We start from the raw sequence: 24,227 nt of genomic DNA, 5'->3' as shown, positions 1-24,227 counted from the left end.
TTGTGGTTACTGGCTTCCTTCCACCTGTGATCAATTGTAATCTGTGTGATTAGTGAAGCTGTTCCTGAAGCGTTCATTCCCTTGCTTGGCAGTGCAACTGACAGCAAACAACTGACTGTAGGTGGTAAGCCACGTTCAAAAGATCTCAGGGATAGAGTTGTGGACAGACATAAGGCAGGAGATGGATACAAAACAATCTCAAAGGCTTTATCAATCCCAAGGAGCTCAGTAAAATCCATAATAAAGAAGTGGCAAGTGTTTGGTACTACTAGGACCTTTCCTGGATCCGGCCGTCTCTCCAAACTGGATGGAAGAGCAAGGAGGAAACTGGTAAGAGAGGCTACCAAGAGGCCAATGGCCACTTTGAAGGAGTTACAGGATTTTATGGCAAAGAATGGTCATTGCATGCAGGTGACAACAATTTCACAAGCGCTCCACAAATGTGGCTTGTTCGCGAGGATCGCAAGGAAAAAGCCACTTCTCAAGAAAGGCCACATTAAGGCTCGTTGAAGATCTGATGCCAAGTGGAAAAAGGTCTTATCGTCAAATGAGACCAAAATCAAACTATTTGGCCTCAATACCAAACAGTACACCAATGCAGCTCACCATCCACAACACACCATACCTACAGTAAAAGCATGGCAGTGGCAGCATCCTGTTGGGGGGCGTTTCTCTGCCACAGGGCCGGGGCTCTCGTTAGGGTATAAGGAAAAATGGATGGGGCAAAATACCATCAAATTCTTGAGGAAACCTGCTGCCCTCTGGCAGAAAGTTGAAGATGAGGCAGAATGTTCACCTTTTCACACGACGACGACCCGAAGCACACAGCAAAATTTAACCACACAATGGCTGAAGGAGAAAAAAAGTGAATGTCCTTGTGTGGCCCTGTCAGAGCTCAGACCTAAATCCCATGGAAAAATCTGTGGAAAGATTTGAAGATAGCAGTCCACCAACACTCACCATCCAATCTGATCAAATTTGAACAGTTCTGTAAAGAAGAGTGGGCAAATATTGAGTGGGCTCAATCTAGATGTGCAAAGCTGATAGAGAAGTATCTCAACAGACTCAAGGCCTGTCATTAAAGCAAAAGGTGGTTCAACAAAATGACTGACATTGGGGGTGGTGATCCTTTATTAATTTCAATAGGTCTCGTTTTTGATTTATCATTTTTCTGAATTGTAGCTGTGATATCTTTCACTTGGATCTTATAGGTTGCAATGAGTAAGTAAAGCTGGAAAAAAATATTGGTTTGTTTGTTTTCATTTAAGGCTGTAAAGCAAAAAAAAATGGGAATATTTTGAAGGGGGCGATTCTTTTCTATTCCCACTGTACATCCAAGTACGCAGTAGATACACCACACAGTATAAAAGAGCTCTGGAAACTCTCTGTGCTTCTCTGCACTAAATACCAGAATGACGGCCAAGGGAGATGAGGAAACAAGAGCTTCAAATTCAGAAGTTAAAGGTGGAGGAAGTCAGTGAATGACATTTGAGAAAGTTTTATTTTCCTTTTTAAGTATGTAGCCAGAAACTGCATCACCTCAGCAACTTGCAGATCAAAATCTCTCACCCTTTGGTCACACCAGGACACAGCTCTAACCGTGTTTAATCAGAAGTGAAAACAGTGGCTGCCATCAGTTTCTTGATACACAAACTGCATTCACACACACAACACAGACTACTTGAAAGGCTGCTACTTGCTCTTTTCTTTTAATAAGAGAAAAAATAAACACTTGAAATAAAACAGGCCACATTTTGAACTTTTCCAATGAGTCATGCTTGCATAGTTGTAGAAAACGTTTATTAAATACTTCAGATTTACAAGAGCTGAAAAACAAAATACTGTATGGGTAAAAAAAAAAAAAAGTCACATTATGACAAGGTTCTATTGGTAAGTGCTGAAGCTATGTCATGTATGTCTCTATTTTATGAAGTCTTTTAAACTTTGTTTCAATAAATAAAAAAAAAAAAGATCCCACTCAAAGAATCTGGCAGCAGGTTGTACTGTAGTCTTCACTAAAAGAATATCCAGCCACGAGGACTGAACGGTCATTCTCTCCATTGCACAAGTCTGGCATTGGACACCCGAACAGCCCATAAGCCATGTTAACATGTGTGGGCCTCACTTAAACACAGAAGGGAATTTCTTCCCTGAAAACTCCACACGTTTCATACTCCATCACACAAGTTAAACTTCATTCTATTAGTGCAGTATGTGTCAGATGTATTACACAAAATATCAATTTAATTTACAATATTTACGTAGGATAAAAAAATAAATAACATTTTAAAACGTAAGATGGCACACAATTTCATTCATTCTACTTTGGGAATAATGTATTTGAAAAAAAGTGACTTTTGTTCATTAGCATTTAAAAAACTGAAAATAAGGCAAAAAAACACAAAAAACACATTCCGATCTTTAAATAACACGACTCTTTAGAATTCTGATAACCAACCTCAAGATTTAGTTGCTTTTTAATCTGATTTATTAATGATTTATTCACACTCCCACCTGCCCCCTCCAAAACCAATCCACTATACCTGTGGGGGCTAAACTGATGAACCTTTTGTTTTTCTTGCCTCTTAAAATAAAACAGAAGGGGAAAAAAGGCAACTTCAGGTATTAAAATGTTTGACAAAATGAATAAAACAAAAAAAACAATGCAAAAATAACCTACAGAGTAGAACATCTGGGATTTTCTTTTATTCTACTCTTGAAGAGCATTTCTGTATAAAACGTAGAGATCCACATTAAACAGTTAAAAAAGAGAAAGGTAATCATTAATTATTAAGGGTTAAACTTGCCTCAATAGTACTGCAGTACAGACTCCATTTTTTATTTAGGAGTTCTGGTCAAAAATGATGAAAATCATATGTTCTGTATGCATTTTACAGTGTTACATTGTGGTGGAGATTATGCTTATCAATACAGGTCAGGAGGTGTACATGTGCATACAGGAGTACATGCATCTGAATCATGTAGCTGAACTCAGGTTAACCCTTCTTCCATTTACAAGTCTTCAGTGGCATCAGGACAAATGATAATGGCATAAACAGGTTTTGTAGGTTTTACTGTAACTGGCAGAACAAAATTCGATGAGTCTCCTACCACATACTCCCTACATGATATGAAATGGTCCGATAAACCAAGCCCTCTCTTGCAAATGTTTACAAGGAGAACTCCTCTAGAGGACAAAAGAACGTTTTGGTTCCCTAGTATCAAAAGTTATCCTTAGACTAATTTAATGTAGCATTACTTAATAAAAATCTGTAAGAAATTGTGTAATTGTCATTAAATGCAAAACCACTTATAAAATACTTTAACCGTTCAGAATGAAAAGTTAAAAATGTATGTTTTACCTGCAACTTGACACTTCAACATAAATGTCACAAATTCTGAGGCAAACAGTTAATACAGTTGTATGCATGCGTCCATGTTATGTATGTGAAGCAAACCACAAGATGGTGGTCATTCTCAGACCCACATCTGAAGAAGCCAGTGTGCGTCTTGAGGGGGGCCTTAACCAGCATTACCCCCAGACTACGGTGGTCCCACACACTTTCTTTGAGTTCATAACAAGCTCTTCATTAAATGAAGATTTCAATTTGGACCCCAACCCTTTCCTTGTCCACAGTTTCTGAGACTATATTTATTTATATACATAATGTATTTTATATATATATATATTTTTTAGAAATGCAAAAATTTAGATTTACTTGAGAAATAAATCAGAAATTTCCCTGAAAAATAATTGGTCTTATCAGAGAAGTGGTTATGCAAATACACAAGAGTATCCTTCTAATAGCCAGACATGAAAACTGTAATAATACTTGTGACCCAAAGGTAATAACATTTAATAATGAGAGGTGTTGATCTTTTGTTCTATGCTTTTCTTTTTTCTTAGTTTTACAACAGTGGCTCTTAAACTCAGTCCTAGGCTCTCCTATAGCTCTAATATAATGGTATTTAAATCACATTTCTGTAAACGCTACACGCATATTATACATAAGATTTTTTCAGGTTTTAATGTTGAACCATAAGGAGGGTATGGACAGGTACATTGACTCATTTGAAGTCTAGGGGGGAAAAGAAAAAGAAAAACCTCAAATGACAAAACATGGCTTGATCCCCACCATAAACTTGCTAATGCAATAAATGAAATGGCAACACTGGGAGTATATCGAGTATCTTAATCGCTGTGCCACACCACCTGCTGTGTTCAAACCTCTGTATTGTCATTCACGCCTGTCAGCTTGTAATAGAAAGATATTTAATACTGGACATGCAGATAGCAGTTTCTGGTGTACATTTAAAGTATCTTTATTATTACCATGAAGAAAACATTCTATGGTTTATTACTGTAGTACAGTGGTCCTCAATTACATTCCTGGAGGGTCACAATGGCCTCAAGTTATTTTGTTGCAGCCAGTTTTCTAATCAGAAGCCAGTCTTTGCTTATAATGAAACTTGGTATTAAACTATATGGCCTGATAGTGCCTTACTTTTTCATGAAAAATCTTATCACACTCTAGATTTTCCCTTTCTGTGAACATTATCCGTATTTTTTGTGGCTAAGAACAAATTTGTACTTCTCAGATCTTCCCTTTACTTATTTCGAAGATTTAATTGGCACAGAAACATCTTGACGCATATACATGTAGTCGTCAACTTACAACCACATTCATTTCTGACAAGCCAGTTGCAATTCGATCTGGATGCAAGACGGACTGGTATGTGCATTCAAACCTGACCGTATGTCTATATAGTACTGTATAATATGTACAAGTATCTTTATTTGAAAATTATTTCTTTATTATTTTGTTATTACTGTTGCTCACATGGGTGCAGAACCTTTAACAACTTCACAAATTCTTTGTCAGTGTTATGTCATCAATGTGAGCCTCTGCCGGTGTTCATTGTTAGAAAAGAAATTTTACCGCTGCAGTTTGAGCACTCATATGTTTTCTGCTTTAACATTTCAGCTGGCTACTAATAAACATTAACTGGTAAAGGAGTTCAGTGTGGTTTCATTACCCCTTTGTGGCAGTTCACACGAAACAGAATATTGCGAGAAGCTTCAGAGGTTAACTGGATTCAAAACCAGAGCACAGCATTACAGTGCATGCAGTAAACACTGGTTACAATGGATAACTTAAAGTCACATGCGATCGCACCTGCTTTCCTTACTTCTTCATACTGCTCGATCATATTTGTTTTTCCGTCAAGATCAATTGCCTTTTTTTCCTGCAGGTAATAAACTGAAATCGAGATGAATGAGTCACGGCATACGGAGCTGGCATGGCAAACACTGTTATTTGCCTGTGAGATGCAGTAGTGGTTAAGTTGAATGGTTCTAAAATGCATAAGTCGTAAGTCGCCGACTACCCGTACACAGGTTTAACCATTTAAAATTTAGCTTCAGAACTGCCGTTTCATTTATCATTTGAATCTCATGACTAACTAGTGGCTTATCAAAAAAAATATAACAATTAAAACCTAAATGCATTTATTTAAAACTGAAAATAGGAATTAAGGTTCCTGAATTGTAAATAGTCAGTAAACCAACATTAAGCCGGAAAAAACATACTGTTTTACCAGCAAATAAATAGGTTCTAATTAATAAAATGTTTGAAGACATAATCTGCGGCCACTGAGGCCATCCAATGTATCTGATGACCTCTGCTGTATTATCTTAAATAACCATATTTACATTTTCCTACATGGTAATAATATTTTTGTATCCTTTGTTCCAGCCCTTGTTGCAACTGCATACATTTTTATTTTTAATCTGACTAGAATGTAATTTTTTTCTTTTTACATTTTTACAGCTGAATAATACTTGATTTTACAGGCGTGTATTTGACGTTGAGCCAAATTATACTTGACATTAAACTGACAGTTTTTGCTGCCTTGCTGAGCATTCCCTTTCTCAGTCTGCATTCTGAAAGCATATATATTTTACGTTTCTCAAAAAAAAAAAAAAAAAAAAAAAAAAAAAAAGATTGCTTTTCAGATACATGGCACAATTAATGTATCATCCTTTTGCCTTTATATCTTTGTATATGTTTAATTACAGATGTCATTGTGCATTGGCATTGAACCAGTGGCTCAACAAAGGTTACTAAAAATTAAGGAATCAAAAGAAAAGTTGCATACTTTTGCACAACACAATCTGTGACAAAAATGCATGGACAGATGGGAATAATCACCATCTAATTCAGTCACAGGTTTACTCAGCAATATTGATTTAATTATGAAACCAGCTGAAAGGAAAACTGTAAGGCTAGAGGACTGAATCTATGAACCAATGTGGTAAATAAAAGAAAGCCAAACCTATCATCATAAGAATTCCAGGCCAAGAGTTCAAGGCAAATGTTTAAAAATCCAGGAAATGAACATTGTAATCAAAAAGCTACATAAGGAAACAAGACCAGCTGGCCTAAACAAACAAACACAGAGGAATTCTCTTTAAATCGTTATGTGTCACAATCAAAGGAAATCAACATGTTTCATTAAGGGTCATTCCAATCTACAGCTGGACCCTTTCTTTCACTCTTCTAATTTTCATTTCAAAATAAATCTTTAGTGCTCAACATTGGGGCCCTGCATTTGGAGTGGTATTTTCTCTGCGATTCGGTGAATATTGTGCCATTGTTTATTTCTAAGTGAATCTGAAGCAGCTAATAACTGGAATTTATGGAAGGAGGAATGAAAAAACAGTCCACATGATTCCCTTTTTAACTTGGGTTTGTTAATCACAGCCGGACAATCCTTTTCAAATCAAGGTGGAGAGATTTCCATAGGAAAAACAAAGACAGAACATCTGAAAAAAGTATGTCAGATAAATACCTCAGAAATAAAAATGCCTAAACCATAACCACTTAGAAGGATTAGGTGGAATGATGAGCAAGAGGAAATTTTAAAAAAGAAAGTGGAATTTTGGAAACTGCTTTGTGTATGGTTGCTGGGTGAGCAGGAAGATCATTCCAATTGTAAATGAAATTGATCTCATGCTATGCTTGCATGAAAATGGAAACGTACTAAATTGTTTCATTTAAGTCAAGCATAAATACCAAAGCAAAAATCAAACTATAAGCTAACTCCCTGTGGTATTCCATTTCAATGCAAAAATGACAGAACAAAAACTGAAGAAAAAAAAAAAATTATATATATATATATATATATATATATATATATATAAATAAAAACCCCCACACACACACAAATCAAAATAAGTAAAATAGGCAGCAGCTAGGTAAAAGTAGAAAAAACAAAACACACAAAACAACTCACACAAGAGCTGGCCAATGTTCCCACAAACATTTGTAAACCTGCACCTGAGCAGATTCTTTACCAGTGTATCAAGAAGTCTTAAAGAAGCTTCTGCTCCTTTCTTTACTTGTCAGACATGTTTATAAGTAATTTTGGCACATTTTGCAGCAATTAGAGAAAAGTCCCTGAAGTCTGCTAATGCAGGCTTTTTTTTTTTTTAATTTATAAACACTGCAGACGATATCTCCTTCTAGGCAAAGCTTAACGACTGTTAACTCTGCAAGGTGCTTTTGTCAGAAGACTTTGCGCCGTGTTTCTCATACACCATGCCTATACTTGAGGCACGTAAGGTGCATTAGTGCAACAGCATGAACACCACAGGATGCTCAATTCATTTGTAACCTGGTGCTACCATCTGTGAAATGCTTCAGCTGTTCTTCTGTTACTCATCTCTTGTTCACCAGGTCCAAACACCGAAAGAGGACAAAACTTTCAGGAAACATCACCAATAAGCATGAGCTTCACAGCGTGGCAGGAATCCTTGTGATGGAAATGACAACTGTCAGAACGGTCTGTCCCATACCAAACACCAGAGCTTCCAAGGGGGCCATGTTCTTTCCTGCTACCCTGTACACTCCAGCCACAGCGGCACCTAGACATCAGTAGGAAACACAGAATGAAGTGAGCAGATCACAAAATAAATAGCTCAACCCATTGAGATGTATATATAAAAAAGTGCAGCTCTTTGGAACATTAAATTTGAAGACTCTGTAAATTTTGCCTTATAAGTGTTCAGCAATATACACAGCTTTTGTAAGTTTCAGGGAGGATTTTTGAAGTCACTTTCAATCTTAACTTGAAGCCAAGTAAAAGACCGAACTGATGAGATGGCATCTTTAATTTTAAGGCATCAACAGCCTTCAATACAGCTTCAACTATGTGAAAATTGAACTAAAAAAAGTAATCAGTGATGTCCAATATTAAATTAGTTTTATATCATGTAAAGTAATAAATCACCTTAGCTTTGAGATCTTGTGCAGATGGATAAATCAGATATTTATAATGTAAGGCATTAAACATACTGTCAAAAAACACAGTCCTAGTTCTGTAAGCAAAATGTGTGTGAACTATCTGCATTTAGAGGTAGTAAATATATAGCTACCTGAAGAATTTTCATCATTAAAACAAATTTGATTTTACCTAATGACAGATGAACCTTATTATACCTATTACAGATGTCACTGAATTAAATCACTATAGCGTATCAGATGGAAATGGAAATACAGTATTAGCATTATGTACGATAAACCATGGTAAAAAAAATTAGAGAAAATACTTGTAGGATTGAACATTGCAAATCTTTCATGGGTAAAATTCAAAGGAAACACACTGACTTAAAAACAAAATATAAAATGTATACAAGAACTGACACAATCAAGGAACAGACTCAAGAATATGGGCATATATGGTAAAAATGTTTGTTTGTTGAATGTCTCAGCCATACATTTAAAAAAGGAACACACTACATTGCAAAATTAAAACAATTTAATCAAAAATGTTAACAGTAATATATGTTCTGAATCAATTTTTACTGATGTGAATAATCACAATATTAACGCTAATTAGATTTTTGTACCATTATCAAAAGTTCTTCTCATCAGATATAATGCAAACATGTAGCTGATAACACAGGGAAACAGTACAAAGTTAGCAAAAGCAGTCAAATTTATTACATTACTCCATGCTGTCTACATGTAGGGAAATTAGAATTAATATAGTACACTACCAGACCACCCTGTAACATAAATGCAAATATGATTTCCCAGTCCTTAGAAGTTTTTTTTCCTGTTTTAGAGGGTGAAAAAGGCTGTAGAATGCATCAACATTTAAATTGCTTACTCTTCAAAATAATTTTGACAGAACAGTATTTCAGTTCTGCTTTGACACAAATATTTACAGTTTAAAATGTCCATTATGCAAAAAGCAAAATACTGCCATCAGCCAGTTTCAGAAATGTCAAACTTTTTCTTTAAGCAGACTTTTAGTTTCTACTTGACATGTACATTACAAGATTTAACTTAATAAATCTAAGCAGGTATAAAGACTACTGCTTAATGTCACCAAAACACTTGCATTTTAAGGCTTCCCCAATTTTAAAAGACTAACCAAATAAAATTTATCCTGCCTTACGGCCCATGGGGGGGGGGGGGGGGGGTGGGTGGGTAGCTAGCTAGCTAGCTAGCTAGATAGATAGATAGATAGATAGATAGATAGATAGATAGATAGATAGATAGATAGATAGATAGATAGATAGATAGATAGATAGATAGATAGATAGATAGATAGATAGATAGATAGATAGATAGATAGATAGATAGATAGATAGATAGATAGATAGATAGATAGATAGATAGATAGATAGATAGATAGATAGATAGATAGATAGATAGAGTAGATAGATAGATAGATAGATAGATAGATAGATAGATAGATAGATAGATAGATAGATAGATAGATAGATAGATAGATAGATAGATAGATAGATAGATAGATAGATAGATAGATAGATAGATAGATAGATAGATAGATAGATAGATAGATAGATAGATAGATAGATAGATAGATAGATAGATAGATAGATAGATAGATAGATAGATAGATAGATAGATAGATAGATAGATAGATAGATAGATAGATAGATAGATAGATAGATAGATAGATAGATAGATAGATAGATAGATAGATAGATAGATAGATAGATAGATAGATAGATAGATAGATAGATAGATAGATAGATAGATAGATAGATAGATAGATAGATAGATAGATAGATAGATAGATAGATAGATAGATAGATAGATAGATAGATAGATAGATAGATAGATAGATAGATAGATAGATAGATAGATAGATAGATAGATGTAAAAGGCACTATATAAGCAAGGATAGATAGATAGATAGATAGATAGATAGATAGATAGATAGATAGATAGATAGATAGATAGATAGATAGATAGATAGATAGATACTTTATTAATCCCAATGGGAAATTAGTCTTGACAGACCCCCGTGACCCTGTGTTCGGATTCAGCGGGTTGGAAAATGGATGGATGGATGAACAAACATGTAGGTGTCACAGTTGGGAATCCATCAGCTATAGTACTCCTGCTCCCACTCTTAGAAAATAAAAGGCCTGCAATGAAGCAACTTGCTTCCACAGTTCTCAGTGTAGCCCTGGAGACAGTCACCAGTTTTACTTTGGAGCTAGTAAATTGTCTTACTGCAATAATAAAAGCAACTGTAAACAATTTACAACTTATAAAAACTAATTACTTGTAAAATGTTTAGCATGCATGTCAAATACAAGGCTTACAAAATATACACACTTCAGTGTTGCCATAATAAGTTCATTGTTTCTATTATGTTTATGCAACTAACATGGAGCATAAAGGTCACTGAATGAAGTAATGCTTCATTTCAGGGAAAATAATTTAGCCATATTATGTGCAATCTCTCCAAATGTAAACTTCCTTTGCTGCTGCTCTGATACCCTTTCAAAATAAGGAGATCTATTTATCAAGAAAAGTGAGTAAGTGTTGTCAGTGTCATACAATAATGGTAGTGGCAGATAATGAGAGAGAGAAATTTCATGGTCACTGCAGGGCTAGTTAACATTGTGCCACTGAAGATTTGCATAAAGTAACATGCTGTGTCAAACTAAACGTGTTAGTCTAACAGGAACTGATCACTTGTTATAGGTCACAGACTCATCTGAGTGAAAGTAAAAATAACTCGACTCACTGTTAATGAGCGGTGGGGTGCAGTTTTCCTCCTCTTAATTCTAATTGCTTTTCTTTCTGCTGGCAGATTTTTGTCCAATTTAAACAAAAATAAAATGGAGGTTTAGCTTTCTGATGAATACATGCTTACTGGCTTCCAAATTATATCAAAGGTATTAAAATCCAAGAAATCTGGCAAAGAATCCAAAACATGTAGATTTTCAAAATGAATTTGGAACTTAGAACTGGCCGAGTTATTTGTTCCTGCAGAAGGTCACATGGGCTACACAGTGCATCTGGAACGTCTGTTAGAATGGCAGGGTGGCTCGTTAGTTCTTTCATGTTTTACTCTTACAATATTCATAATTCCATAAATGAATGGCAGGAAGAAAGAATACATACCGTAGTCCTTAAATACCAAAATTATTTAACATGGGAACAAAACCAGTAAATACAAAAAAAGTAAAAGCACAAAAGTTGGGAAGCCATAAGTAAAGGGCACCATTCACCAAAATACAAGATGCTAAACCAAACTTGTGAAACAAAACAGCTCACATAATATGCATTTCTATTAAATTGTTTAATTACAAGGGGAAACATGTTGGTAGGATGTGCCACAGAGATGGCAATTAAAGAGAAGAGGGGATTCTATAAGTAGTGCCAAAAACCAAATTCACAAGTTAATCAGCCTATAAGGAAACAGAGAAACATCAGAATAACAGCTGCAAAAGCCATGAGGCAAGAGTGGCAACAGTGCTGCAGAATGGTGAAGTAAATTTGTTGTGCAAAGCAGATGGTAAAATAAAGACATGGTGTAATTGGTGTTAACTGTTTTGAAAAATGCTGAAGGTAACACCATGATTGAAGGTAATGGAATGGAAGTTTTCAAAAGTGTAAGTTAAAAAAAAAAAAAGCACTTAAGAGGATGAAATCAGATAAAGCAACTGGAGTGGTGTTGAAAATGTTGAAGGCAGCATAAAATCATGGAATTGAATGGGTTGATAGATGTTTGTACAGCACAATTGGGTATGAAGGGAGGATTCTTTCCTAAAAAGACTGGAAAATAAGTGTGCTCACTTGAGTATTCCAAGGGTGATTCACTGATCTGTGGAGAACATCAAGCAGTCAAACCTTCGAAGAAAGAACTGAAGGAGATTGAGAGTGTGACAGAGCAAGAGATCAGGTAAAAATTGCAAAAAGAGTGGTTTCATGCCAGAGCAGAAAACAATGGATATGATCTTCACTTTCAGGCAAATAGAGGAAAACCATCAGACAAAAAGGCACAGAAGCTGCATTATGCACCTGTAGACCTGGTGAAGGGCAATAAAAAAAGTTACAGGTGGAGAAATGGTTAATATCCGAACTAAGGTCAGTATATAGGGAGGCACAAACAATGGTTTGGATAAGAGATGGGGAAAGCAAAAACATGTGGGGCTGCACCAAGGGTTCATTCCAAGTCCATGAAATTTCATCATAGTGACACAAGTGATGACAAGAGAAGTGTGTAAAGGTTTGCCACAGGAGCTGTTGCTTGCCGATGATCTTGTATGGGAAGCAATAAGTAGAAGGAGAAGATAATGAAGCAGAAAGCTACGTTGCTTGATAGTAAAAAGCCTCACGTTAAATGCAGGAGAGACCAAGGTGATGGCTGGAGCCAAACAGGCAGTAGGGGGGGGGGGGGGGGAGTATTTGATCCCCTGCACAATTTGAAGTCTCTAATTTTTATGGTAGTTTCATTTTAATGGAGAGATGCACAATTTCTAACAAAAATCCAGAAAAAAACACATTACATAAAAGTTATAAATTGATTTGCATATCATTCAGAGAAATACATAATAAGTAAAATAAGTATGGTACTACTGTTCATTTCTTTGTAAGTGAGCAAACTTACAAATACAGCAGGGGATCAAATACTTATTTCCCCCACTGTAAAGAGGTGGGTGCATGACAATTTGGCATGTGTAGTGGAAGGGGTGGGAGAAACAATTTAATACAGGAATTGTGAGAAGTGGGTGCGGAAAAGATGAAGTGGCGTGAAGTGTACAAAAGGAGTATGCGTGGAGTACATCAGTTGTATGTTGAAATTGCGAGAGGTGTGGGTAACAGAATGATGCAGCAAGTGTAAATTAAAAAACAGCAAAGGAATTGCTTTGAAGAAAGTAAGGAAGGTTTGCTCCTTGAGTGACCTACTCAATGCAGATGGAGTTGCAGCAACAGCAGTGATAGCAACCATATGAGATGCATGGAAGAAATTCCAGGAGTAGACTCCATATCCAGCTTTTAGAGCAGTCTCTCTGACTGAAAGGTAAGTTTATGACAGTTGTGTAATGAGTAGCACCATGCTGTATGGGCAGTTGGACATGGCCATGAGAGGGAATGCTGTGGAAAACTTTACCAACTTTAAATTTACTGGAGTCATCATCACTAACAAACTGAACTGGGCACAACACACCCTAGCTCTCATTCTAATGGCTTACCAATGCTTTTACTTTTGAGGGCCTAAGTAAATGCCTCTAGTGTTCTCCCTCTAGGCTCACCAGCTTTTGGTGGTGCACAATGGAGTCTACTCTCACATGTTCCATTATACCGTGATATAGCTCTATTCAGTTGAGGACCACAAAGCACTTAAAGTGAAACAGTCATGCTTTTCTAAATTTAATATCAAAACACTTGTGTGGGTTGCTTTGAAAGGTGGGGATAGCAGCACGAAACAACATTGCCGTCTTTTTATTAATCATTAGAAAAGAGCATCCTTGATCTAGAACTCAACCCCCCCTCCACCAAAAATAAATTAAAAAAAAAAATAAGAAATCCCAGTTAAGTCTAACCCTAACAAGTCTTTTTCTTTTCCCAGATTAAATTCATCTCATGAACTGCACTTTTAAACTACATTTGTATAATCAACAAAACAATGATGGACTTGGAGAAGCAAGTTAATTTTGTTATATTAATATAGGTGTATGGGTACTACAGTACCTAAATATGAAAAATCATCCTAAAAGTGTTCAGGTTTTTTGAAAAATGCATTAAAATACATAAATAGGGGAGGGCTAAAATGCTTCCACTTAATTAGGAAGAAAGTAATTTTTACCTGCTTTTAAACAAACACAAAAAAGAGTTGTTATTCAAAAGGATTTTAGACCTACAAGGCTCTGAACATACAAAATAAATAAAAATCACTGAAACAACAAACTAATCTCACTCTCTTTTAATCCTCTTATATCATAAAAATAGCTTAAACTGTAAATATGTTATATTGTTGGGAGGTTTGATCAGGGAGTGTGTAAGCTCATGTGTAGAAAGGCAAACAAAATTTAGAAATTAAAAATAAAAATTGTGAGTTTTATTGTACTGATAATAAACCAAGCTTAATTTGTTCCAAAAGGTCATTGTAGCTGTGCTGACAGATGATGAACTCAACACCAAATATCACAACAGAACACAATCTCTGCCTAAACGGAGCAAAATTTGAAAATCCTATTCATTTTTTGAGTATTTTTCTTTAAAATCTTCATCAAGTTCCTTCAGATTACAGAAAATAATTTAGACAGAACTGAAATTTAGACGAAGCTTATTTCTTTTTGTGGTCAGTGGGGAAGAAAAGTTTTTTTTCTCTTATAATAAAAGTATATTTCTGAACTCTGGAAGATACAGGGTGAGCCAAAATGAAGTACCACATTTCTCAGGGTCATTACATAAGGTAGAGGCAGGAAAGTAGGTTGGGGTGGGGGTCCTTTGATAGATGATCTCTTGTAGTTTTCAGTCGGCAACATGCTTTGGTCCAGTGTGCACCGTGCTTTTATTGTCAAAGCACTATTTAAAAACAATTATTCCATAATCACTACGCAACATGCCTTCCGATTGGCACTTCAGCATTCCTCCTAACAGTGATGTCCCAAATCGGAAAACAATTCTCCAGTGGGTGGCTAAATTTAGACACACAGGAACAACATTGAACAGAAAACCTCCAGGCTGTCCTCGGACTGTACGAAGGCTTGAAAACATCTAAGCTTGTAAGGGCATCGATTTTGCAGGCTCCTAGATGTTCAGTGTGCAAACCTGCTTCAGCCTTAGGCATTTCTAACACGTCTTTGAGGAGGATTTTGAAAGCGGAACTTAATTTCCATCCATACAAAATGATGGTTGTGCACGAACTCACTGAGAGAAACTGGGAGAGCCACAGAGTTGTACTTCCTGCATTCTGCAAACTGTTCATCGAGATGCCATCGTCATGTGCAGCACACATCCATTTGAATGGATACGGAAATAAGCAAAACTTTAACTATTGGGCTGAAACCAACCCTTGTGAACTTCATCAGAGATCCCGGCACAGTGAGCATGTTACAGTTTGGTGCACCATTGCACAATTTTGCTTTCTGGGCTCTTTTTTTGAGGAGGGGGGAGCAATGGTCACTGTCACTTTAGAACGTTACGTAGAAATACTAGAGATGTTTTTGCTGCCCCAACTGGAAGAAATGGATGTGGTGGATGCCTGGTTTCAACAGGACAGAGCAACAGCTCATATGGCGCAGACATCCATGCAAGTTTTGTGGGAGATGTTTCCAGGGAAGCTGATCTCCCCGAGTGGCGATGTCAGGTGGCCTTCACGTTCGCCTGATCTCGCTCAGTGCAATTTATTTTTGTGGATCTCTCTCAAGTCGAAGGTATACACACACCAACCTCAAAACCTTGAAACCCTCAAGGACGCTATTCACCACAAAATCCCCACTATTCCCCTTGAAATCGCCGAACAGAGTCATGCAAGCATTCAGAAATCTTCTCGAAGAGTATCGCTAATGATGGCCACCACCTTGAAAACATCACTTTTAAAACACTGTGAAAAAAATCTATTTTGTATTCCCTTTCTTGTGCCATAATGAACTTTATTTTATCTTGTAACAATTTTGTAGAATAAACGTTTAAAATGTGGTACTTCTTTTTGGATCACTGTGTATATACAAGTCTTATGACAGGTTTTATGGAAATTAAAAGTGATGCAAAATCATTTTTAATAATTTGTTAAATTAAAATGGAATGACTCCTAAAAGAAACTACCCACTGCAACATTTCAATTTGGTTCCTAATGTATTAATTTGCTCAAATCGCAAAAAGACCAAGTAAAATAAGAAAAATCTAAATATAATTTCGAGACACATTTCAAATACTTATCCTTAGAAAACAGAATTCTGAAGACCAAGCTAGCTGTAAACTTTCATTCCATTAACTTCCAAGTCTCTTATTATTACTTCTAACTTTCATATTTGATTTCTTTTTCCTTTACATATAAGCCAACTCAAATTTCTTGGGAATTTACCTGGAAATTGCTACGCTAATTTTCTTTGGATTTTTAACTTAGATTTCCTCACACAGGCCTTCAATATGATATTTTACAAGTAAATTTTGAAGATTGGCTGCATGTTTAAAAAGAATCAATGGCATTTTAGATGCATGTAAAGTGCAAGTCCTGTAGAACATACAACTATAATCCAAGAAAGACCACTTAAAAAAAATCACACCCTACAAAAGTAGGACAAAAGCTTTGACAAGATACATAATTGGCATATTAAGTCAAAGAGGCTGCATGTAAGGGAAGGCAACTGAATTGTTTTTGCAATTGACAGAGGAAGGCTATCAAAATTGTGATACAGTGCAAAATCAGCAAATCTGATGGATAATTTTAATGCCTTAGACATTTTTTGTTAATTTTGATATGGTTAAACTAGGGCAAGAAAACTTAAAGTATAAAAAAGCAATTGTCAATTCGAATAAGAAGTCAAGGCATTAAACATAAATTGAGAATGATACTTTACCTTATTCTGATGTAAATCTACTGAAAAGAAAAATGAATTTCTGAAATGATGTCAAAAAGCAGTCCTGTGGTTCAAAGTAACTCTTAAAACATGAACAATAAGGCATAGCATGTGCTCTTTTTGTCAATTGTGTTTTCAAAGCATAATCAATCATTCTTATGACAAGTATAATTAAGATTTTTGTTATTGATATATACTGTATATATAATTTTAAGAGACCCAAATGTAACTCTGAATGGGATCCAAATTGCATATCTTTGAATAAGAGGGGACTGCACTATGCAGTTAGTCATTTTTCAACAATAGATGGTTTGCTTCATCTTGAAGACACTTAAATATGGGCACACCCTGCAAAAGAAATTCTTTTACATCCTAAATGTACTTCATTTTAACACAGCTTGTAATACAGACCACAAACAGAACAAGGATAATTGGTGGTGGGGTGTGGTTGATAATCACACAAGGTATAACATAACATCCTGCTTACGTACTGGTTATCATCCCACCAGTGACAGAGGCTAGGAATCCAAGGCTGACCAGTATGATGGAGATCAGTCTTCCTTGTTTATGCCTTTGCAACATGATAAACATGAGGAGTCCCACAGCTCCATGGACAAAGAGTGAAGAGAACAAGGCCCACAGGAACACCCAGTACCACATTTCTGCAACAATACAAAAATAAATAGCATATCAGACAAGAATTGACAGTCATTTATATCCTTATTAATTACAGATGTGCTGTCTGGTTCGTAAAAATATTGTTAACTATATACATTGATTCCATGTAAACTAAGACCACTGAACTGGCAGTATGGCTTTAATGGGTAATAACAGGAAAACAGCAAGAACAAAAGTGAACGGAAATGAAGGAAAAACTAAACCACTAATAAAACTGCTGATGATCCTAAGAAGCAATTTCATAAAAGAGCCAAAACAGTTTCATTTGCATTTTCTTGTACTTATATCACTTTTTTTTTTTTTTTTTTTTTTTTCTGCTTTGGGCAGAAGTAGTCAGACATACACCACCACATTTTTGCTTAAATTTCCACTAAGTTTGTGAGTCATCAACCAGCAGGAAGCAACTGGAGGTGCTTAACATCTAGTTAGTTCTGCACACTTGCGTCAAGACCAGCCTGACCAAAAACCAATTTCAGCTAGCCGGTCTGGTTTCAAAGTTAAAGATTCACAAAACCAGTCAGACTGACATTAATTTTTTTCTCCCTCTTTTCAGAATTGTGATCCGGATATTGCAAAACATTAAGAAAAGTTAACAGAATGAAAATTGTACCCAATCACTTGACCTATGCTCTCTCTCAGAATACAATCATATAGTATTGTTAAAATAACTATAATCATTTAAAATTATATAAAACAGTAGTGTCACATGAAAGCAAGAAGAGCATTTCTGGAAATAAGTCCATCCTCAAATAACTGCCAAAAATCAAAACAAACAAATTGTTTTAATAATATGCTGAATCATCACTGCAAATTTAATGTCCCTTGGCATACATTTTACAAGTAGGAAAAGTCTTGGGGTGATGCTACACCAGTTTTCATGGAGAAATTCTCTCTTATGCTATTTTGATGAGAGTAGTTGAACATAAAGGTGCTGATCATAAAATTAGAATATCATGACAAAGTTGATTTATTTCAGTAATTCCATTCAAAAAGTGAAACTTGTATATTAGATTCATTCATTACACACAGACTGATGTATTTCAAATGTTTATTTCTTTTAATGTTGATGATTATAACTGACAACTAATGAAAGTCCCAAATTCAGTATCTCGGAAAATTAGAATATTGTGAAAAGGTTCAATATTGAAGACACCTGGTGCCACACTCTAATCAGCTAATTAACTTAAAACACCTGCAAAAGCCTTTAAATGGTCTCTCAGTCGAGTTCTGTAGGCTACACAATCATGGGGAAGACTGCTGACTTGACAGTTGTCCAAAAGACGACCATTGACACCTTGCACAAGGAGGGCAAGACACAAAAGGGCATTGCTAAAGAGGCTGGCTGTTCACAGAGCTCTGTGTCCAAGCACATTAATAGAGAGGTGAAGGGAAGGACAAGATGTGGTAGAAAAAAGTGTACAAGCAATAGGGATAACCGCACCCTGGAGAGGATTGTGAAACAAAACCCATTCAAAAATGTGGGGGAGATTCTCAAAGAGTGGACTGCAGCTGGAGTCAGTGCTTCAAGAACCACCACGCACAGACGTATGCAAGACATGGGTTTCAGCTGTCGCATTCCTTGTGTCAAGCCACTCTTGAACAAGAGACAGCGTCAGAAGCGTCTCGCCTTTGGACTGCTGCTGAGTGGTCCAAAGTTATGTTCTCTGATGAAAGTAAATTTTGCATTTCCTTTGGAAATCAAGGTCCCAGAGTCTGGAGGAAGAGAGGAGAGGCACAGAATCCTTGTTGCGTGAGGTCCAGTGTAAAGTTTCCACAGTCAGTGATGGTTTGGGGTGCCATGTCATCTGCTGGTGTTGGTCCATTGTGTTTTCTGAGGTCCAAGGTCAACGCAGCCGTTTTAGAGCACTTCATGCTTCCTGCTGCTGACGAACTTTATGGAGATGCAGATTTCATTTTCCAACAGGACCTGGCACCTGCGCACAGTGCCAAAGCTACCAGTACCTGGTTTAAGGACCATGGTATCCCTGTTCTTGATTGGCCAGCAAACTCGCCTGACCTTAACCCCATAGAAAATCTATGGGGTATTGTGAAGAGGAAGATGCAATACGCCAGACCCAACAATTCAGAAGAGCTGAAGTCCACTATCAGAGCAACATGGGCTCTCATAACACCTGAGCAGTGCCACAGACTGATCGACTCCATGCCACGCCGCATTGCTGCAGTAATCCAGGCCAAAGGAGCCCCAACTGAATATTGAGTGCTGTACATGCTCATACTTTTCATGTTCATACCTTTCAGTTGGCCAACATTTCTAAAAATCCTTTTTTTGCATTGGTCTTAATTGATATTCTAATTTTTCGAGATACTGAATTTGGGACTTTCATTAGTTGTCAGTTATAATCATCAACATTAAAAGAAATAAACATTTGAAATACATCAGTCTGTGTGTAATGAATGAATCTAATATACAAGTTTCACTTTTTGAATGGAATTACTGAAACAAATCAACTTTGTCATGATATTCTAATTTTTTGACCAGCACCTGTACAATCTGGGCACCCTCCTATTATTACCCTTGAAAGTATTCAGCCATATTATGCATCACTATCACACTCTTAACGCTATTAGCCACTTGTACCCTGTAAATGAGAGTACTGTCATCTTTGAACATTCCACTAATATCAGAACAGAACCAGCAGTTTACTTCATTTCGTATTCATTTGAATTTACCTTACCCTTTAAGAGAATTCACACTAAAAAAATGAGAAATCCAACACTTAATTGAAGTAAATTTATTCTGAGAAAAAAATCATTCCTCATTAAAAAAATCATTATTTATAACAAAACCAGTGCATTGGCACTTCTACATTTAATACTTTGTACAACATCCCTTGACAATAAAAAAAAACAGCACAGTCTCTTCTATAACATCTTATAGCAAAGAATCGGAGACCATTCCTCTTTACAGAATCTCTCCAGATCACCCTTGGTCCTGCGTCTTAGGTCCTCTCTTGTGCACTCTACTCTTCAACTCACCCCCCAGGTTTCCGAATGGATTTAGGTCCTGGGAATGGTTTTGTGTTCACCTAACTATTTTTGCTCTTATTTGGACATGTTTTGGATCATCGTCCTACAGGAAGATCAGACAACAACCCAGTTTTAGTTTTTAGGCAGGGACCCCAGAATCTCCTAGTATTTCTGTAATGTTCCTAGCAAGGTTCCAAGGGACTTTGGAAGAAAAATAGCCATACAACATCACAGAACATATGACAGTGGTGATCACATTCTTTTCAGTATAGCCATCCTTTATTTCAAACCAAACCACCTTTGAGTGCTTGTTGCCCAAAAGCTCATTTTTTATGATCAGGTTAGGACAAAACTTTGTAGCCACCACAGACCCCCAGGACTAACTTTGCAGACACCAGGCTAAGACCTGACGCTTAGTTGCCTCCGTTTCCAAGAGCAATTTGCAATAACCCACTTTGATGGAACTGAAACCAGTTCAGATAAGCCCAACATCTCAGCGCACTTTGAGGAATACCCCCAATTCACTTTATTGGCTACCATAATTGGCAGGACACTTAAGACCACTGCACCATTACACTCCACTCATAACTAGTTCAGTTCTTCCTTCCCCTTCGTCATAAATCTCGGTGGAAATTATTTAAGTCAAAGAGAAATATTTTTATAGTGGATTAATCTCCTATATTACAAATATCACACACCATAAAATTAGATACCCTTCACACATGGGACTGAGCTGTGACATAAAGTTTACAAAGATTACCAGAAAAATGATTATTCAGCTTTGTTATATCTACTTGAGGACCTTGTCACCCTCCTGACTGAATCAAAGAAATGTTTACTGATAGTGGTGCTGAGTGCTGACAATAGCTAAGAAAACCACAATGTAGGTCATAGTTTAGAACAGGTATTTATATCAACACTGAGGGTGTCCTGCATTACTTTAAAATCCTCCCCAGACATGGCGGCCAAATGTGACAAGCAGTTTCCGCTAAGTGGAGGTTTCCTGGTTCTCACCGATTTCTTCAGCTGGTCAATTGAATCCCAGTTTATGCTGCAGTTACAAGTGTTTCTGTTAGCTGCAATTTGACAATCCTATTTTGAAGAATGCCAGAGGAATTAATTTTAGTATGACAAAATGATGCCATGAAATGTACATACAGGGAAGAAGAATTAATGCAACATCCTGAAAATTAAAATGGACTCAAAGGTGCAACTAAACATGGGCACGGCATTTGATATAAAAATCTCTGCAGATGTGCCACCGTTTCGAATATGGAAGAAATGCAATGTTTTATGCATTGCTTCTACATTGCCTAAGAGGGGAAAAAAAATTATTATGAGTACTACAATGAGGGAAAATCAAAAAGTAAAGGTAACTTGTAAATTACATGGTAACCACAACAGATAGAAGCGGACACCAACACAACACATTTGCGATGGCCGATGGGTAGTTTGAATGTGTTGTACTGTGTCAGTTTCTATCCATTATGATTACCGTGTGATTTTTCAATCTGTCTTTTTGATTTACCTTCAGGACTTAACTGTAATGAGCACTGCTACATACACAGCCATTCACGTCCCATAAATATCGTATTGCTTGTGGTCCGATTGTTGTGAGCAAACATTTTGTGAACTTTTCGTTTCGTTTCTAAGCCCTACGATGGCTCCCAAGCGTCCTTCTGTATCATGGATTTTCATCTATCGCTAATGGGTCTGGAACATAACTTCCACGATAGGCAGGGAATCACCTGTATTCCCTTATCTAGAATACCTCTCTTTTTTGGTGTCAGGACCTGAAACCCTTCACAACAGTAGCAAAGCAAGAACCAGTTCACAATGCAACACCAATACACTGAAGGGACAACTCAAAAACATACCCACTCTGACATTGAAAGTGCAAATTTTAAGGCAGGCAATCAAGCTCAGAATATGACTTTGGATCTAGAAGGAATCTGCAGTTCCTAGAGGAAACAATTAAAAGCATGAGAAACTTTGTGCAATCTTCAAATATAAGATAGGTCTGCCAGAAAGTGAAGCAAGGCCAGCAAACATTGACACCACTTAAAACGATTATAACTGACGATGAATGAGACGAAATCAGCTGGTTAAGGTTTGCAATTCAAAATCGTCCTTGTTGTTTGTAGATCTATCAAAACATTTCAACGAAAACAGGAAGTTAATTAAAACCACACACACTACAGCCCTGCAGAGAAAGCAGTGCAAAAAGTTTAAATCATGAAAATGCTGCATAATGTACTCAATGAACCATTTTAACCTTCTGGAGTGTTAGAGTTCAGCTTCTGCTTTTCTCCTTCCTGTTAAACAACCTCTCTTACAGAAACTTTCCAAAAGAATCGCACATGTGTAACTAAGCTCTAGGAGGGGTAGGCAGGCTATGAACCATCCGAGAGCTTCAAATGTAGACTTTTTTGCTCAGCACAAATGTGGTATTTGTCATGGGATTCTTCAATTACATTTACTTATTCATATAATGCCACAATTCAAAACATCTCAAAAATCACAAGTACAAAAGTTTTAAAATTTTATATAAAATTGGAGCACTGATAGATGAAAAACTTATTCAGAGGTACACAAGAGGGTCATGACAGTATGTGAACCAGCCTGACAATACGATACCTCAGCCTTGCACTATACTTTGTATTTTTGATAAAAAAAAAAAAACATTATTTAAAGTAGAACATTTCTGGGGTTGGCGCACACACAGAATTCAAATCAATAAAGCAAGTTAATTGACATGTAGACACTACACAGAGTTAAAAAGATAATACACTGAGGGAAAGTCAATGAAACTGCAACATGATCACGATTATTTTTTTTCATTTAGAAGTGCCCAGATAAAGTTAGGCCAGGAATCTGCATTCTCTGCCAGCTTTGCCCTTATGCAGTGTCAAAAGATCAAAGAATAAGCTAGAATTTACAGTAGAAGTTATATGCCAAGTCTACTACTAGGAAGTAGTTAATTGTGAAGACCACCTCAGCAAACAAGATACATCACATAAAAGTGCAAATCGTGAAAGCAAATAATTATGGGCATATCTGACTTTATGGATTAACACATTCTGATAAAAAAAAAAAAAAAGTTTACTTCGATATTCACACAAATCAGTTCAAGGGGAAGAAGAGAGATATAGGATAATAAAAAACACACCACAAACAGAAAATAGATCTGAAGCTCAGTGTACTATAAAAGGGTAGACTGGTTAAGGCCAGATATGTCTGACGCACAGCCACACAAGTATAGCAGGAATTGAGTCTCTCTAGGTTTATGGCACTTGACATTTTTGTGCCATGATGGTCACATTTGAAGCTGAACTTTGAATACATCTATATGTGTATTACATCAAAAAAGTGAACTGAACATTTTAAAACCCTGCCATTAGCACAGCAGTGCTCATAATATCACCTTTGTATTGAGGGATTTTTCTTATTACCATCCCATACTTAAGACATAACTTCCAAGAATGGCCTACCAGCATTTTTTTTTATTTGACAGCTAATGTCATCAATGAAGCAGACAACCCACTATTCAAAGAAAAGTAATACTTTTCCTTTTCAAAAGGCAGGGTGGTCCGTGGAGAATCCCTTTTAACTAGAGAAGGAAGGTGGTATATGGACATCTAATCCCTACATTCCTGCTGACAGAAACACTTGAAGTTTTCCTTATAGTTCATGCAAA

General features: G+C 36.5%; 1 protein-coding gene across 1 annotated transcript in view; it reads right to left on the bottom strand.

Moving 5' to 3' along the window:
• Nucleotides 1-5,462: 5,462 nt before the first annotated feature.
• Nucleotides 5,463-24,227, bottom strand: part of tmem170b (transmembrane protein 170B) — a 37,102-nt gene continuing 18,337 nt past the window's right edge. The window contains exons 2-3 of the mRNA XM_028817330.2: nt 17,356-17,526; nt 5,463-7,927 (exon numbers count right to left, since the gene is read on the bottom strand). Of these exons, the coding sequence (XP_028673163.1) occupies nt 7,797-7,927; nt 17,356-17,526 (302 nt within the window). The 3' untranslated portion in view covers nt 5,463-7,796. The remainder of the gene's footprint in view (nt 7,928-17,355; nt 17,527-24,227) is intronic.

Source organism: Erpetoichthys calabaricus, chromosome 13 (assembly GCF_900747795.2).
Source record: "Erpetoichthys calabaricus chromosome 13, fErpCal1.3, whole genome shotgun sequence".
NCBI classification, from domain to species: Eukaryota; Metazoa; Chordata; class Cladistia; order Polypteriformes; family Polypteridae; genus Erpetoichthys; species Erpetoichthys calabaricus.
Note: the sequence above shows the minus strand (reverse complement) of the source record. Positions and strands in the feature narration are given on the sequence as shown.